Source organism: Boleophthalmus pectinirostris, unplaced genomic scaffold, assembly GCF_026225935.1.
Source record: "Boleophthalmus pectinirostris isolate CB_2022bp ecotype Guang Dong unplaced genomic scaffold, ASM2622593v1 HiC_scaffold_16, whole genome shotgun sequence".
Lineage (NCBI taxonomy): Eukaryota > Metazoa > Chordata > Actinopteri > Gobiiformes > Gobiidae > Boleophthalmus > Boleophthalmus pectinirostris.
The window spans coordinates 8,929,856-8,947,707 of record NW_026571095.1 but is presented as its reverse complement, the minus strand read 5'-3'; the positions used below and the strand labels follow the sequence as shown (position 1 = coordinate 8,947,707).

General features: G+C 40.2%; 1 protein-coding gene across 1 annotated transcript in view; it reads left to right on the top strand.

Annotated features, from left to right (window-relative positions):
* obscnb (obscurin, cytoskeletal calmodulin and titin-interacting RhoGEF b) overlaps positions 1-17,852 on the top strand; it is a 71,689-nt gene that overhangs the window by 50,249 nt on the left and 3,588 nt on the right. Inside the window, 31 exon segments of the mRNA XM_055152164.1 lie at positions 465-722; positions 834-1,100; positions 1,210-1,482; positions 2,771-3,037; positions 3,978-4,253; positions 5,019-5,291; positions 5,363-5,653; positions 5,913-5,942; positions 6,027-7,229; positions 7,604-7,885; positions 7,964-8,042; positions 8,711-8,832; positions 8,917-9,114; positions 9,197-9,328; positions 10,326-10,544; positions 11,079-11,112; positions 11,200-11,252; positions 11,330-11,428; positions 12,090-12,146; positions 12,630-12,769; positions 13,263-13,463; positions 13,870-13,946; positions 14,030-14,200; positions 14,282-14,441; positions 15,329-15,445; positions 15,539-15,703; positions 16,048-16,206; positions 16,650-16,827; positions 16,909-17,022; positions 17,329-17,496; positions 17,591-17,693. Coding sequence (XP_055008139.1) covers positions 465-722; positions 834-1,100; positions 1,210-1,482; positions 2,771-3,037; positions 3,978-4,253; positions 5,019-5,291; positions 5,363-5,653; positions 5,913-5,942; positions 6,027-7,229; positions 7,604-7,885; positions 7,964-8,042; positions 8,711-8,832; positions 8,917-9,114; positions 9,197-9,328; positions 10,326-10,544; positions 11,079-11,112; positions 11,200-11,252; positions 11,330-11,428; positions 12,090-12,146; positions 12,630-12,769; positions 13,263-13,463; positions 13,870-13,946; positions 14,030-14,200; positions 14,282-14,441; positions 15,329-15,445; positions 15,539-15,703; positions 16,048-16,206; positions 16,650-16,827; positions 16,909-17,022; positions 17,329-17,496; positions 17,591-17,693 — 6,166 coding nt within the window.

Below are 17,852 nucleotides of genomic sequence, written 5' to 3'. Positions count from 1 at the left end.
GGGTTGTATGAAAGGTTACAATTCATAGAGTTACCATAATTAAAACTCAGGGAAAACGTGGAATTTTACATGACACATTTACTAAACTAAACTAACTACTACTTAAGTTTTAAATGAATAATAATAAGAGAGATTCCCATACTTATCAACCACCTTTACAAATATTTCTTTTAATAATGTTTTTCAGTTACTGTGGGATGTAAAAAAAGGTTTTATTTTGAGAATAATTTATCATTTGCATTTGAAACATTTACACCAACTAATTTCAAATATTGTACTTTCTATCTTGTTTAATCACAATTAAAAATTTATTAATGCTACTTGATCATTCAGGATTACAAGAATTCAGTGCGAAGAAGACATTACAAGAGTATCTTAAAAATAATCTTAAATTAAGTCAGAGCAGGTTGACTTTAATGTCAGCCAATTTATCTGAAGATAATCTAGATTTTCCGTGTTTCCAGTGATGATTGTAGAGAAGCCTCACAACACAGTGGCACAAGAGGGTGAAACAGTGACCCTGGCCTGCACCATCTCAGACCCCAATGTTATAGTGAAATGGGTGAGGAGTGGGACTTCCCTCATAGCAGGTCTGAAGTACGACCTGAAGAAGAATGGAGCTTTTCATCAGCTCTGCATCCATAATCTGAAGCCTGAGGACTCTGGGTCATACACCTGTGACACTGGAGATGACCAGTGTGAAGTCAAGCTCACAGTGGAAGGTAACAACTGACAACTGTGGAGCAAGGCTGAAAACATCTACTCTTATTCAAAGGCTTAATATTTGTCCTGCCATTTCAACATCTGATATTCCTCTTTCAAAATCTCATCAGGTGCGCCGGTCTTCTTCAAAAAGGAGTTGAAGAACCAGGAAGCTATAGAGGGTGATGATATTGTCCTGCGCTGTGAGCTTTCAAAGCCAGGCGCACGTGTGGAGTGGAGAAAGGGTGGTGCTGTTCTCCACTCGGGTAAGAGAGTGAACATAAAGCAGGACGGGTTCATGCAGGAGCTCTGCCTCCTCAACGTGACGCCAGAAGACAGTGGCTTCTACACTTGTGATGCCGGAGACCAGCTTACTACCGCCTCTTTGACTGTGCAAGGTAGCATTTTGATTTTACAGTTCCAGTTGTTAGTTTTGTCTGGTATTCTGGAAGAGTTAGTTCTCCAAGAGGCTCAGTGTGCACACCTGTGTCTGTCTCAAACCGATAGAGAAAGAAGTCTTCATTTTGACTGGTCTTAAGACGACTGATGTCTTTGTGGGGGAGTGGGCTACGTTCTCCTGCCAGCTGTCCGGGAGGGCACCTGGTGCAGTGCAGTGGTGGCTGGACGGCACACTGCTGGAGAACAGTGCATTTAGTGAAATAGGAGTGAGCCAGGGACACATCCACACTCTGACCCTCAAGAACCTGGCCACAGACGACTCAGGCACTGTCATGTTTAAGACGGGCAGTCTGCTCTCCACAGCCAAGCTCTTAGTCAAAGGTACTTTCAGAAGAGCTACTTTAACAAAGGCTGAGATAAACTGTGCTTTACTCACTGGACATGAATATCTAACGTTCAACGCTTTTCAAGCAGTTGCTCCACCTAAATTCTTGCTTTTCAGCAATGCACTTGGCAACATTTTGAAACAATCATTATTTCACCTCCTTGTGGGTTTTGCATGAGTATATCTATTTAATACTAATACTGTATATCAATTGCCACGCGTTGGACTTGATATAGTCATTGTCCATTACAGTGGGTGAAGCATCACACACCATGGTAAAATTGTCCAATCTGCTACACATTCTGTCTGCACTGTCAGCTGGGCTGCCAAAATCACTTCATTATCATAATCACGGTTATGTTTTCACACCATTTTTTCTACACACAAAGGATTAAGGCCTGGTGTGATGAATGTGGCTGCACTGGAGTGATAATGTTGTGACTTGACTCAGGAGGGTTGTGTCTCCATGGAGACGAGGATATAGATTTTGGATATGTCCCTTGGCCCTGGATAGTTGTGGTGGTGACATTTTGATGAGGACTTCTGAAGAGTGTAGTGTAGAGATGAGTGATGTGCAGTGTTAACACTGAGATGGTTGAGGTTGAAGTTGATGCTTTCAACTGATGACAGGTTCATGTCCACCTGTTCAGACACTCCCAAATGAAGTCTGTTTAGTTTAAGTTAGTACGGAAGCACAGTTTCTCTGTATTTGGTCTTCTTGTGGACTTCACTTATATGGAGCCATAAACTCTCCTACAGATATCTGCTCTAATTCCACTGTTGTTATTTGTCTGGATTGATAAAAGAAAAAGGCATGATCGTGATTATGGTCAATGTGCAGCCCTCTAGTCTTTGATTTTAATGTCCTGGCTTTGGTGATGAAATATTGCATAAAAGTTCTGTTTGATCTTGGTAAAAGTGCTGCTCCACCCATCCACTCTCACCTGTTGCTACTTTTGCTTAAACCTCCATTACTCCATCTTCATCCAATATGCAGTCCTTAACATCAACCCTTTACCTGTAACTCCGAGCCTGTGAGTCTGGCTCTTGCACTTGCCACGCCCATATAACATCATCTGCAGTTCTGACAATTATTATTGCTGACAGAAGGGCACATGTAGCATCCCTTTCTGGTCAACTGTTAAGTATTAGCTTTTAGTCAAACTGTAGCATTTTTGTGAAAATACATATTAGTGGAGAGGGTTGGCCGAGCCCCTCTGTCAGCAGGCATGTCCTGTGCATGTGGCTCCTATATCGGCCTCATGACCATGGGCTTGCTCTCAGATCCCACAGTGGAGGTGGTGAGTGCCATGGAGGACCTGCGGGTGTTTGAGAACCAGCCTGCTCAGTTCATCTGCCAATACTCCCGGCCGGTCAAAGCCGAGTGGAGGAAAGACGGGCGGCCGCTGCACCCGGACGGCAGGAGGGTGGTGGTGGAGCAGGACTGGAATGTGGCGCGCTTGTTCATTAGCCACGTGTGCGCTGGAGACAGAGGCACTTACTCGTGCGAGGCACAGGGCACATGTGTGGTGGCTACGCTGCATGTGGAAGGTGAGCGCCCTCCCTCCACATCAGACCCACTGGCTCTAGGGTGTGTTCTCTCTGTTCCTCTTGGGTCTTTTTGGTTTGAACAGCAAGATGGTTTATTTATGAATGTGTGATTATGTTATTTAGCTTAAATTGTAAAGGTTTGCCTTCAGGGTGGTTTAAAGGTGCATTGCGTAACTTTTCTGGTGGAGGGTCCGTCACCTGCTTGTCTCCATGGAGATATCATTGCTTTGTCTAGAATGTTCCACAGTAGAGATTAAACCTATCTATCTCAAGGGAAACAACTATAGGCTACATTACAGGTCAGATCTATGGAGAGTCACCCCTATTCACAGAGAAAATCATTGTCATATTGTGAGCAATAGACACACCTGTAATGAATATGTAAATACTGGATGGCTATGTTTAATGCCATACCATGAAACATTCCAGGCAAAGCAATGACATCTCCATGGAGACAAGCATGTGATGGACCCTCCACCAATCCTGCATATTTATCAGTACATTTTAATTTACATTATCTTGTCTTTTAATATGCATGGTCCCTTTAATAAATAAATATAAATACAAATACAAATACCAGAAAAGTTGAGCAGTGTACCTACCTAAATAAAGTGAGTGCAGCTGCCAAAACTGTAATGATGCCATTTGTCACTAAGAGAAAAATACCCACCAAACAAGTATGCTTTTAGTGAGAGAAAGGTCAATGGATCACATGGATTAAATGTTTCTTTCTATACCAATGTGGGCATCTGGGAGACAATAGATTAAATGTATTAAATTTACAAGTCCTGTCAAAGAATAACTAGCAGGATGTTTAATGTGAACACACCCTAACTCCCCACTGCTTTATTCATTGTTGTTTTCCATGTTTGTCATGTTTGTGTTAAAATACTGTAGTCACATTTATTATAATCATCATTCATCTGCTTTCTCTCCATAGACAAACCCATCACTATAGTTCAGGATTTAGAAAACATGGAAACGTTTGATGGAGGTGAGGCCTTGTTTGAATGTGCCCTGAGTCGCCCTGAGACCAAAGACTGCCAGTGGCTGTTGAACGGGACACCAGTGAAGGAGAGTCCAAACGCAGAGGTGGTGTCATTTGAGAGTGGTCTTCGCCACCTGCTTCTCCTCAAAGAACTGCGTGTGAATGACAGCTGCACCGTCACCTTCAGAGCGGGCACTGCCTCCACCTCTGCTCAGCTCACTGTCAAAGGTTAGCAAACAATATTACTATCACATAACACACTGGATTTTACATATTCTTGTTCAGCATTTTCCTTTTTGCTTTTTTGTGTTGTGAAAAAAAAATGCTATTGTGCTAACTCCTGTGTTATTATGTTGAAGATGCTAGCTGACTCATTGATTTAGTATGCATTATCCTAATTCAAACAAATAAATAAAGAAATAAACTATTAATTACATAAAATAAAATTAGACAATAGTTTGTAGTGTCTTGTAGCTGTATACTACAAGACACTGCGATGCAAGCCATAACCAGCATATAGTAATTATTTAGGCATCTGCAATAGTGACAAAAGTGGCTTGTAAATATTACACAAAAATGTCAAAATATTTCATGGTTTCTCCCAATGAGAAAAATCTGATCATTTTTTAATCCATCAGAAATATGCTAAAATGGGCCTGTAAATGTTGTGGTTGTGGTTTAGGTATCAGACCTTATATCCTTATTTGGAAAATTATATTGCTAATTTCTGGTCTTTTTATTTTCATCATTTAGACAGCATGCTTTCTATATATTTTTATTTTGCTTATCTTCAAATCAACTATTTTGATGTAAGCTTATGTAAGACCCACCTCTATTTCCATTTGCCAACCATTGTCCACAATAGTAAAATATTGGTATGCCATGTTGGTATTTTTTTACGGAAAACTTTTGGCCTGTTCAGCAGCACTGTTATTTCCAGTTGTTAAGATGGTGTATAGTCCAATTCACACTCCCTCTCTCTCTGACTGGCAGGCTGGCAGCTGGATGTTGTGAAGCCCCTAGAGGACAAAGTAGCTGCAGTGGGAGAAAAGGTGGAGTTCTGTGTTGAGCTGAATGAGCCTGTGCCCATGTCTGAGGTGATCTGGTACGCCAACGGAGTGGAGCTGAAGCCCAGTGACCTCTGGGCCATGAGGGCAGAAGGCAGCTGTTATCGTCTGCTCCTGAAAAAGGCTCCTCTTATGCCTCAACAGGAAATCACTTTTGCAGCCAGAGATGCACTGTCTTTGGCAAAGCTCTCCATCATTAGTAAGTACCACACATTCTAATGTGGCAATTTAATATACAAAAAATAATGCTTTAATTGTTTCTCCTACTAGCTGTACCTGATCCACCGGAGGATCCAGAGGTCTTCGTTAAGTCTAACCAGTCTGTGAGCCTGTCATGGTTCACCCCATTGCACGATGGAGGAAGCCCTATTCTGGGCTACAGGGTGGAGATGCGTCTGGTGGACAGTGTGCTCTGGATGCCCTGCCACACAGAGCCTGTATGTAACACAGAGTTTGTGGTGGAGAACCTGATGCCTGGAGCAGCTTACAGGTTTAGAATGGCAGCCATCAACAGAGCCGGGATCGGAGAGCCTGTTGAACTGCCCCAGACTGTGCAACTCGGTGAGCCCTTGACACTTGTACTTACGTATTATTGTTTTGTACCAAAATATTTGTACCAGTATTTTAAATGAAACATCAAAATGTTCTGGGTTAAATAAATGTATGGTATTGGTATAAATTCAATAAAAATCAACTGCTGGGATGTTGCATTGAAATTTCCACAACAAAACAATAAATATTAAAATTTAAAATTGTAATTATAAATTATTAAATGCATATATTTATATTTATTTTTAATTTTTTCAATTTTCTTTTACAGAGGAACCTAAAAAGCCAAGTGTCCCTCAAGGTAATGCTCTAATTCCTGTTGGGAATTTTGCTGTATTGATTTGATGATTGAATAATGTTAAATAATTGTGATGTCTTTGTGTAGATGAAAAACCAAAGGATGTTGTTGAACAAAAGGCTGCTCCTGAGGATCTGGCCAAAAAGACTCTGGACTCCCTCTCATTGCAGACCACGGAGCAGAGTAAAGCTAAAGTGATCACACAAGAGCTGACCGCTGCAGCTAAGACAGTGGAAGTGAAGACCTCTGAGAAGGTCCAGGCGGTCATTTCAACCACTAGCTCCGAGAACGAGGCTTCGCTTGTGTCCTACCTCAAGAGTAGCAGCACCTCTTCAGTCGCAGAGGCGCAAGTCATAACCTCTGAAAAAGCACAGGTCTCCCAGACAATCATCCAGCAAACTGAGGTTAAAACAGCTACAGCAAGCACCACTACAGTCCAGGCTGAAGCAGTGACCACAGAGGAGGTGATGGAAATCAGTAAGGAGGACGAACCAGAGCTCACGGAGGCTGCCATCAAGATCCAAGCTGCTTTCAAAGGATTCAAAGCCCGCAAAGAGATGAAGCCAGTTTTCAAAGAAGTTTTCAAAGATCAAACCAAGGAGCCCAGCGGTACCATCCACCTGGAGTGTGTGGCCGAGGGCAAGCCTGAGAAAGTGCTCTGGCTTAAGGATGGCGAGCCCCTAACTGACGGAAAACACCACCATATCGATATATACAACGATGGTACATGCTCTTTAGTAATTACAGCCATTACTACCAAGGATACTGGTGTGTACACATGTGAGGTCACCAATAAGTTTGGAGTTTCGTCTCACAGCGCCAAGGTAACAGTGGGTACGTCCAGGGAATCATCCGGACGTAGACCCTTAACCGTGGGCTACAGTGCGGATAGTGAGCCTGATAGTTCATCTGGAAGTGAAATGGATGAATCATTGAGGCAAGCTAGCAGGCGGCTACGCAAACTTCTTCGCACTCGCCTGCCCCCTGACGTGGAGGAGGAGCCATTCGTGAGCGCGGATGAAGGAGAGATGAGGATTCCAGACCCTCATTCATACAGAGAGGATGAGAATTACATCTACATTAAGTTTGATGCACGCTCGGATGCAGAGGTGGCGTCCAAGAGGTTCCAGGAGATGTTCACGGTGCATGGGGTCCCGGTGGACACGACCATTATAGAGGCGGGGTCCCAGAAAGTGGAGCTAAGGATCAGAAAGATGGGATACTCACAGGACGGTACAGAGACTCCCACTCCAGACAGACAAGCTCCTGCCTTCATGTCTGGAGCTGCTGGTATGAATTTACTCAACTGTTTCTGTACTCTGTTTATTATAGAGATCTACACATATTTATAAAATCACTGAGATGTTTAAAAATGAAATAACTATATAGCTGCACGTAGGAATTTAAATTTATCTAACTTCCTAGCTCTCACAAACCCTTTAGCACATGGCTAGCATTCTCATGCATGATTTTTTTTGGCCAATTGCAGACTAGCAACTAACTAGCAGCTAGATAAAGAGAGTGTGTAGCGTTCTGATTTTGTACAGCTCAATCTATAGAAATCTGTAGAAAATGTTATCTCAATTATTCTAAATATTCTTCATCGATATTTCACATCAGTAAGCTTGCGAATCTCTTATTTCTTTCTAACAATTTCTCCCCAGCTGCTCCAGTCTTCCTAACCGAGCTGCAGAGCCAAGATGTTCCTGATGGATACCCAGTGAGCTTCGACTGTGTGGTGATCGGAAAACCCGCTCCCGCCGTGAAATGGTACAAAGACGGCAAACTGTTGGAGGAGAATGACCACTACATGATCAATGAGGACCAGGAGGGGTGCCACCAGCTCATCATCACCTCAGTGCTGCCCTCGGACATGGGCGTGTACCGCTGCACCGCTGAGAATAGCAGTGGTATCACGGCAACCAAAGCCGAACTCAGGGTGGATGGTAAGTACAGGTTACACATATGCACACATGGATACTTCACTACTGCAGTTTGATCTGAAAATAGTTCTGTTTCTACAGTGTCTTGCAGCTCAGATTATGACACCGCAGCAGACGCCACAGAGACGTCTTCTTATGTCAGTGCAAAGGACACTTCCCGGTAGGAGGAAAAAAATTTTAACATTTTGACCCAGAATAGAGAAGCTATAAAATTTAATTCAATCATAATATTATCACAACTGTTGCTTTTAAAACATGCAACACATGTACATATACATATGCATATGCATATACATATACATATACATATACATTTGCATATGCATATACATATACATGTACATATTGAGTTAAAAATCTTGATTGAGATTATATTTCTGAAGTTTCATTAGCTGTAACCTTATCATAACATTTAGCATTTTTTACCACATTATTTACCACATGGACAGTAAATCTCGTTCATGTTTTTAAACTTCATGAGAAAAAATAATATAATATAATGTAATATAATATAATATAATATAATATAATATAATACAATATAATATAATATAATACAATATAATATAATATAATATACAATATAATATAATATAATGATGGTATAAAGTGATGCCCTTTTGTAATGACTTGCGTGCACCTTTTGTGTGATACTTGAATCTTAACTATGATATTTTAGCACATTTCACATTTGAGGACTGATCTGTTTACTGCTGCCTAGAGAATAAAAACAAGAATTATTATCCCTCATGCCAAACTCACATAAAACTATAGGGTGCATTGTATGTGTGATTTTTTTAGTAATGTTTTTCCTCAATATGCAAACAGGGAAACAGAAACCTTTGAGTCTGTCACTGAAGATGACCAGCTCCCTCAGGTGGTGGAGGAGCTGCACGACATCCACGTCAGCCCAGGTTCACCTATCGTCAAGATGCAACTCAGAGTAAAGGGTATGAACTTAAACTTATTTAATATACAGTAAGTTATAACTACAAACACTGAAATGTCCTCCTCTCTAATCATATCTGCTTTAGGATTCCCCAAACCCAGAGTGTACTGGTTCAAAGATGGCCAGCCTCTGCGTTCTTCGAAGAGAGTGGCTCTACTGGCTGAGAGAGATGTTCATGGTGTGGAGATTGTAGAGGTGGCTAAAGAAGACATGGGCGAGTACTCTGCCTTCATCAGCAATGCAGCCGGATCTGCCTACTCCTCTGCTCGTCTTCTAGTGCTGAGTATGGAAACAAGAATTAATCCCAGACTACTTTTTACTATTTTTTTTTATTTTTTATTTTAATGTCTGATATTTTTAATTAGATCCTGGAGAGATGCTTCCTCAAGATAAGAAGGACCCCAAAGTACCACTGGTGCCTCCACGATTTATCGAGAGGTTCCCCAACAGAAAGGTCAAGCAAGGAGCCAGCATTACCCTGTCTGTCAAAGTGGAAGGTTTGTTGTGCTTGTACATTAAAGGTTTATTGCATCCATTTTTTTCTGGTAGCGGTTACGCCACCTGCTTTTATCCATAGAGATGTTGTGGATTTATTCATAGTATTACATTAGACATATCTATCTCCATGGAGACAAGCCGGTAATGCCAGCAGGCCATGTTACAGGTCAGATCTGGGGAGAGATGACCCTGCCCCTTCACAATCAGAATGCATGTTTTTCAAGGTATCTTTGAACAATAAAAACACAGCAGAATCAATTCTAAATAGATATGTTAAATGCCATATTGTGGAGCTTTCTGAGCAAAGCATTAGAATTTGGGATGGAATGTCAAATAAATTACTGTTACTGTGGAAATTCTCTATCTATCTGGTAGTAATACAAAATGCTCATAGAGATACTTAGCCCAAACAACATTAAAAATTAAACAAAAGCATGGTGGAGCAACTGCTGGATCACTTCTGGTAAATCTATTATTGTTTTATTGGTGGTTTTTAGATTCTAGAATATGATGATGTTAATCTCCCAGATGGGGGGCAAGAGACAGTTTTCCATTTTAATAATAACATTGTACTGCCATAAAATAAAGGTAACTGAAGGTAAATTTGCAAATGTTGAACCTAATGATTTCTGTTTGTTACTAGACCTATTAACTTCTTTTATTACAACAAAAATCTGCATTTTAACAATATCCATTTTAGGTGACCCCATCTGTCTTAAATATGACTGGCCTATAGTATATTGTGATGCCATCTGAACCCTGTAATAGTGTCAGAATACTTTTGAATGAATGCTAACTTAAGCATTTATCATTTTATAATCTCCACTGGTATAACATTAGGCTAAGTCAATCTTCTGATTGTATAATGTCACAATCTTGAGCTCTATAAAACCACAAGCAGGTGGCGGATACTCTGCCAAACAAGTTACATAGTGCACTTTTAAACCCAAATATGCATAATTCCGCAATAATTACATTTGATTTGAATGGTTGTAGGCTCTCCCACTCCTACTGTAAACTGGCTCAAAGAGGAGTCCGTTGAGGATGTGTTGTGGATCAAACCTGAGACCAAAGGGTTTAAAATTGCCAGCTCCGGGCGTCAGCACAGTCTCATCTTAATGGACGTGGGCACAGAATACACCGGGGCCTACACCTGTATCGCCACAAATAAAGCAGGACAGTCCATCTGCACTGCTCACCTCGAGGTGGATGACAGTAAGTTTAAAGGTCCACTAGTACACAAAAATGGACTCTTTTTGAGCTTTTAGTCATGTTATAATGTTGGTGCTGCATCAGAAACATACCCTGAGTTGTCTTTTGTTTCATTCACACATGTTTGAGTAATCCCTTATTATTAGTCTGTCATATCTCCAAAGCTCAAAATGCTCTGTTCCACCCTGTGATGTCATGAAGTGGTAGGTTTCAAGTTAACAGCTAGCTTTTACCTTTAGTTCAGTAGAGATTGACAGTTCCATGGTTGAAATTATGCAAATGGAGTTTAAAAACACAGTAGAGCACATCTTGTGTGAGTGTTTCCTGTTTGAAACAAGAACTTAGCCTAAATGTGTAGGATATGTGTGTTTAACATGTGTGAAACAAAACACAACTCCAGGTATGTTTATGACAAGGAAACAATTATAACAATTATAATACTGTGTAGATCAGAAAATAGCATAATATGCATCCTTTAATGACATTTACTTTTTTTTCCCTCTGATACATTTATAAATTTGTTAATATCCTTTTTAGCACCACAGCCAAAGAAAGAAGCCAAACCAACAGAGTAAGTGTCTCTTATTCTACACAGTATGAAATCATTCAAGTCACTGTGGATATTCCATTAAATTATTTTGATAAATTTGATTCTTAGGGTCCTTGGAATTACAGTTAGTCCCCCAGAGGAGGAAGCGGTCAGACCAAAAGGTATAAAATAATTACTCTCGATATTCTAAACAAAAACATGATATATTGTATATTTTCTCACTTCCTTGTGTCATCAGAGGCAAGAATACCGTTCTTGGGTGAAGTCGGCACTGAGGAGTTCCTCATGAAACTGACCTCTCAGATCACTGAAATGGTGTCTGCCAAAATTTCACAAGGTACAAACACACTCTCTGCTCTTCTCTGTCTCTCACCCCCTAACAAGTCCAATCCACTTTTTTTTCTGAATAACGTGTAACTATATTTAAATGTTGTTTTATGAAAGTTTTGTGTATAATAAATGTTAACTCTTGTGTTACTCTAACTTTCATGTTCAGCTCATGTTACAGAAATGGATTCTGTCATTTCTGGTTTATATATTTAGATTGTATCTTGTCAATATGCTTGAATAGCTTTGCTTCTGGCACTGCTACATGCAATAATAATGCATCATAGGGATTCACTGTCATTCAAAACAATAAACAAACAGATGTGTAACATCTTTTGTTTTTGAATGAGAATTTACAATCCTGTTGATAAGATTTAGTATGGCTGCTTGACAAATGCTTCTGCATTTATGTGGTCCTTGGATATTTGGCAGGTATAAAAATGTGAGTTGTAATGGTAATAGTTTACAGTGCTGAATTACACATTACCTTAATTAGTTTGACATAAACCCTCTTTCTATTAAAACATAAAACAAGTCTAAGGACCGAAGAAATGCAGCTAACAGTAAAGCTTCTAAGACCACATGAGTCCTGTGCTTCATGAATACATCATTCACCAATCATCCATTAGTTACAAATCAGTGCCCACTCATTGAATCAATGTGTTATTCAGACAGCTCACAGAATCAGGAAGTGCTCCAGTGGATGAAATCTTGGCCCAAAAACACCAGTATGTATCCCAGTGCACTGGCCTCACTATGTGCTTTTCACTGCAGCTACTAAATACCTGGGCTGTTAACTGAGATACATTAATATTTCCTTTCATGTAAAGGATATATTTGCTGGACAAAGCTAGAACATGTCCCACAATCATGCACACATTTTTACCTGTGCATGTTTTGCATGTTAATGTCCTCTTTATATTTTTACATAGGTTTGGACTGCAATCTAAAGGACATTGTGTGCAGAAAGGCATGTGTGTTTTTACTACTCTCTTACTCAGTCCACTGTACTACTAACACTGCATTGGCTAAAAACATAAAGCTAAAATGCTACTGTAGTATTTTTATTAATCTGCCTATAAAGCTGCTTCTGGCTCATAGCAAAGTAATACAGTGATATGGCAAAGACTACATTTGATTTGCTTTGCAAACAAACAAAGTCTTAAATAGTGTAATGTCAGTCCCATTTAAACTGTCCCTGTAACGTGCAGCCTCTTTGCGGGTCCCTGGTGCCGATAGTGATGATGAAACCAAAACCCCCTCAGCCACGCCCCATCATGGTCGCTCCAGACCCGCTTCCCTCATCGCTGACTCCTCCTCTGAGTCTGACGAGGGAGATGCCCGCGGAGAGGTGAGCTGAAACGTAACCTGTTCATTAAAAGCATGTTACACAAAATTGTCTCTTGTGAGTTTTTAGCCATGTTAGAATGTTTTTATCTCCTCACAAACATACCCGGAGTTGTGCTTTGTTTCATTCACACATGTTTGAGTAATCCTGCATTGTCTATATCTCCAAAGTTTAAAATGCCCTGTTCCACCTTATGATGTCATGAAGCGGCAGTTTTCAAGTTAAAAGCTACCTACCTGATTTTTGTGAAGGTGTATGGAGTTTAAAAACACAGTGGAACACTTCCTGTATTACCACATGACATCACAAGGTCAAACAGAGTGTTTTCAGCTATATTATGCAGGGTTTGAGTGTTAAACATGTGTGAGTGAAACAAAACACCACTCCGTTTTGGATGAGGAAACAACATTATAACATAGATCTGAAAATAGTTATGGACCCTTTAAAAGCAACAGAGCAGTTATCCTGTATTGTATCATGTAATCTCTTTTTCTAGATGTTTGATATCTACGTGGCGACAGCAGACTACAACCCGACCATCGCGAGTAAAGAGTCCATCTCGCTGAAGGAGGGCCAGTACGTGGAGGTGCTGGACTCTGCTCATCCTCTAAAATGGCTGGTCAGGACCAAACCCACCAAAACAACACCGTCCAGACAAGGCTGGGTCTCTCCTGCCTACCTCGACAGGAAGCTCAAAGTGAGTCACTGATGAGATAAAACAGACTACTTCTATCATCACACAATCTGGAAATTTCAGTTCAGAGAGTTCACTAAAATATGAATTATAAACTGAACTTGTGGTAAAAAACTTTATAGTTAGTTGTAGGAATAAAGTTTTTAGACAAGGTATTAAAGGCACTATCTTGAAAATGTTTCAAGATTGTCTTTTGCTGTCATGTGACTGCGAGCATGCTAACAGTGCACTTCCTGCACTTTATAATGCTTTATAATTAGATGAGACAGCACACAGCAGTCTCGTTCTGATGCTAAGAGCTGCTTTTAAAATATAATTGTTCTGAAGCAAAATAGATTTTACTATATTGCATAACAAAAAAACTGGGTAGGAGTTTGTAAACCTAAACTATTAAATAATTTGTTTAAAGCTCTCTGCTGATTCTGGTGATCTTCCCGAGGCCCATGTAGAGGAGGTGTCTGAGGGCGAATATAAGAGGAAGCTATTGTAAGTCATATTTACTTTATAAGGAATTTTCATGGTGATAAATAACCAAAAACACAACTGATTCATATATTTTCTGTTTTCAGCCAACTGATCCAGGACTTGATAAACTCAGAATCCCAGTTTATCAAAGAGGTAGACTTCTTCACCTCTCACCACCTGAAACATGCAGAAAGCCCTGATGCCCCGCCAGATGTCACTGACAACAAGGACACCATATTCAGGAACATCCAGGACATTAAAGTCTTCCACAACAGGTAACCTCTCTCAGCGTGCCATTATATTTGATTATAAATCAGAACTGTTGGAATGAACCTGTTGCTTTGTGATTTTTCCAGAGCATTCCTCCCCAAGTTGAACGAGTGTGAGACTGATGATGATGTGGCCATGTGCTTCCTGAAGAATAAGGAGGGCTTTGAGAAGTATCTGCAGTACCTGGTGGGCCAGAGCCGAGCCGAGGCCACTGTCAGTGATAAAACTATTCACCGTTTCTTTAAGGTACTTCTGGAGATTACTAAGGTTTTTGATCATATTTGAAGGTGCATTATGTCAGTTTTTGGTTGGGGGGTTGGTCACCTGCTTGTTGCCACCTGCAATTAGTCCAAAGTCTTGATTATAATGACGAAAATGCACAACTGAAATTGAAAAACACCAATCTTCAAAATAAAATCTCATGTCTGGAAAATCAAATGATAATCCAAAATGAGAAAAATGAAAATCTTAAAGGAAATGGCTTTTGAAAATTTTGAAACGGTCAAAAAACTTCTGGAAGCCTACAAAGAAGCCTTTATTATAGGCATATGAGGGAAAAAAAGTGTCCTTGGGCAAGACACTTGCCCCTTTCAGTTACTACCTAAGTGGTTGAAAGTGGCGTTGATACAGATGTGGCAAGTTATGCTGCCTCTCCAACCACCATCAATCACTGACTTTATTCACATGCACACTGATTATTATCTGATTTCTGAACCTCTAGGATCATTTAAATGACATGTAAAATTATAGCCTAGTCTCATAAAGGACATTTAGAAACTGACACAAAACTTAAGTGGTGCTGATTCAGATGTGGCAAATTTGACTGAGTCTCCAACCATCACCTATCACTTTGCTCACATTCACACTAATTATTATCTGATTCTAAGATAATTTAAATGGCATGTAAAACTCAAAATCTGATATGGATAGTCAGAGAGACCATGATCAGAAAAAACTCCAATGATTTTTAAGGAATTCAGGAAATGGCAACATCATCTATGTGGGCCTCAAGCAGGTTATATTAAAAATATCCACTGTGAATGTGTTTCTTGTCTCTGAAATGCAAAAAAATAACCCCTAAAAACTAAATGATATGGTTTAATTTTTGTATATTTATTTTATCTCTGTTTTAGGAGTATACTGAGAGTGAACAAGCCAATGCCGACCCCAATGGCCCTCCTGTACGAAGCATCAACGCCCATCTCCAACAGCCGCTGGAGAGGATTCAGAAATACAAGGCAGTTCTCAAGGTCATGGCTACAATCAGCAACTAACAATATTATTTTCACTTTTTTTACTTCAATTTCAAAAGTAAAATAAATGTATTTTTCTGCTGTTTTCAGGAGCTGATTCGAAACAAGGCGAAGAACGGTCAGAACTGCTGTCTGCTGGAGGAGGCCTATGCCATGGTGTCTGCCCTGCCCCAGCGCTCAGACAACACTCACCACGTGTCTCTGATTGAGAACTACCCTGCCACGCTGGAAGTGCTGGGAGAGCCAATCAGACAGGTGTTAATACTTAAAGGGAGAGTATGTAACTTTCTGGAGGCAGCATGTCTGTATGGAAATAGAAAGTTCAAATGTTACTTCGGAATATTCTCCATGGAGATAAAACATACAATACCATATTAATTATGGCCAAAGGCCATGGAAACAAACAGGGGTAGGGCTTCCTCCAGAGCAAATCAGAGTCATTTTTTCAGTGCAAACATTTTTTTTTACTTTTTACTTCTCTTTTCTTTTAGTCTGTCATACACACATACTAATTGTTAATTGGTATGCTATTATACTGATTTTAGTTAGTATTTATAAAACACTTATGGTTATTTTACTATGACTGTTTTGTTCAATAGGGTCCATTCCAAGTGTGGGAGGGAGCGCCCGGTATCAGGTCATCCTCTAGGGGTCATCATCGTCACGTTTTCCTCTTCAAGAACTACTGTGTGATCTGCAAACCCAAGAGAGAGAGCAACACAGACACACAGACTTATGTGTTCAAAAACATGATGAAGGTAAGAGATTTATTAAGTAAATATTATGCTCTTTTAGAGTGTTTAGTGTTATCTATAACTTACACATTTTGTTTATTGTGGAATTTCACTGTAGCAAGATTTTTCATTGAATGTTTTTTTGTTTTTAATTGAAAAATTGCAATGTGACATTTTTGAAACCTACACCTATGACCCCTGACTCTTTCAGTTTTATAATAAGTTATAAGCCACAGGGCAGTGGGCAGAGAATGGGGGGTAGGTGAAAACTGACATTTTCTGAATGTTTAAGTTTCAAATGCAGGACATGAATCAAGAATCAATCAAAATACAACATGGGGTCATATAAATTGTGAGAGAAAACCAGTACAAACCAGTTAAAAGCTCATAATAAAAGTCAATTGTCCTCTTTAATTTCACCCCTTCATGTGTTCAGCAGGATCACTTGTGTGTTTATGTGTTTATAGCTGAACAACATGGACGTAAATGAGACAGTGGAGGGAGACGAGAGGGCGTTTGAGATCTGGCACGAGCGTGAGGACTCAATGAGGAAGTACACTCTGCAGGCGCGCACCGTCAACATCAAAAACTCATGGCTCCGAGACCTCCGCGAGCTTCAGCAGAGATACAGCCTGCCCGCGTGGAGTCAGTGCAGCCCCACATATGTCACATAAAACTACAGGCTAATGTGGTTTCACTGTGTTTAATGTATTTGTTTGTGTGTAGGCCCTCCTGACTTTGATGAGATCCTTGCCAACTGTACAGCAGAGCTGGGACAAACAGTGAAACTTGCATGCAAAGTGACCGGGGCGCCCAAACCTGTGGTCACCTGGTACAAAGGTACTGTTTTATTTTATTGTTTATGATGAAAATGATACAAGATCTTTTTTTGTTTTGTTTTCGGGGGGTTGACTTCAGTTTGACCAGTATACTTAGTAAAATAAAGCAAAGCAATCATCTCCTTACATAAAAATTTGGAATGGCTGCTAAATTATGCAACAAATACATGTTGTTATTATTTTTAGAAATGGAAAAGTTAATTACTAAACTTTACCACAGCAATTTGTGGGCCTCACTCAAGATTTGGATTATTATTGGTCATAATCTGAATTTTAAAATGCCTGCTGCTGTAATCTTGTGGTGCAGATGGGCGTGCAGTGGAGGCAGACCCTCACCACATCATCATCGAGGACCCAGACGGCTCGTGCACGCTCATCCTGGACAATATGAGCGCAGACGACTCAGGGCAGTACATGTGCTTCGCCTCCAGCCCGGCGGGCAATGCCAGCACACTGGGCAAGATCACTGTGCAGGGTACGCCCCAAAACCACTCACACGTATACACATACACACATACACACACACACAACCTGTGCTCCTGAGATTATTGTCATGTTTGTCTTTGTAGTTCCTCCTCGCTTCGTGAACAAAATGAGGAATGCTGTGTTCTATGCCGGGGAGGATGCTCAGTTCACATGTGTCATACAGAGTGCTCCTTCTCCTAAGATCAGGTAAGCTCAAGTAGTGTGATGTCAAAGGTAGGTAGTACTTTGGTAACTTGAATATATGTAAATTATTTTGACATTTGTGTCTTGCTCCATATCTTCAAATTTTTCTGACCATATGGACTATTAATTATTAATAATACCAATATGCATTATTCATTCATT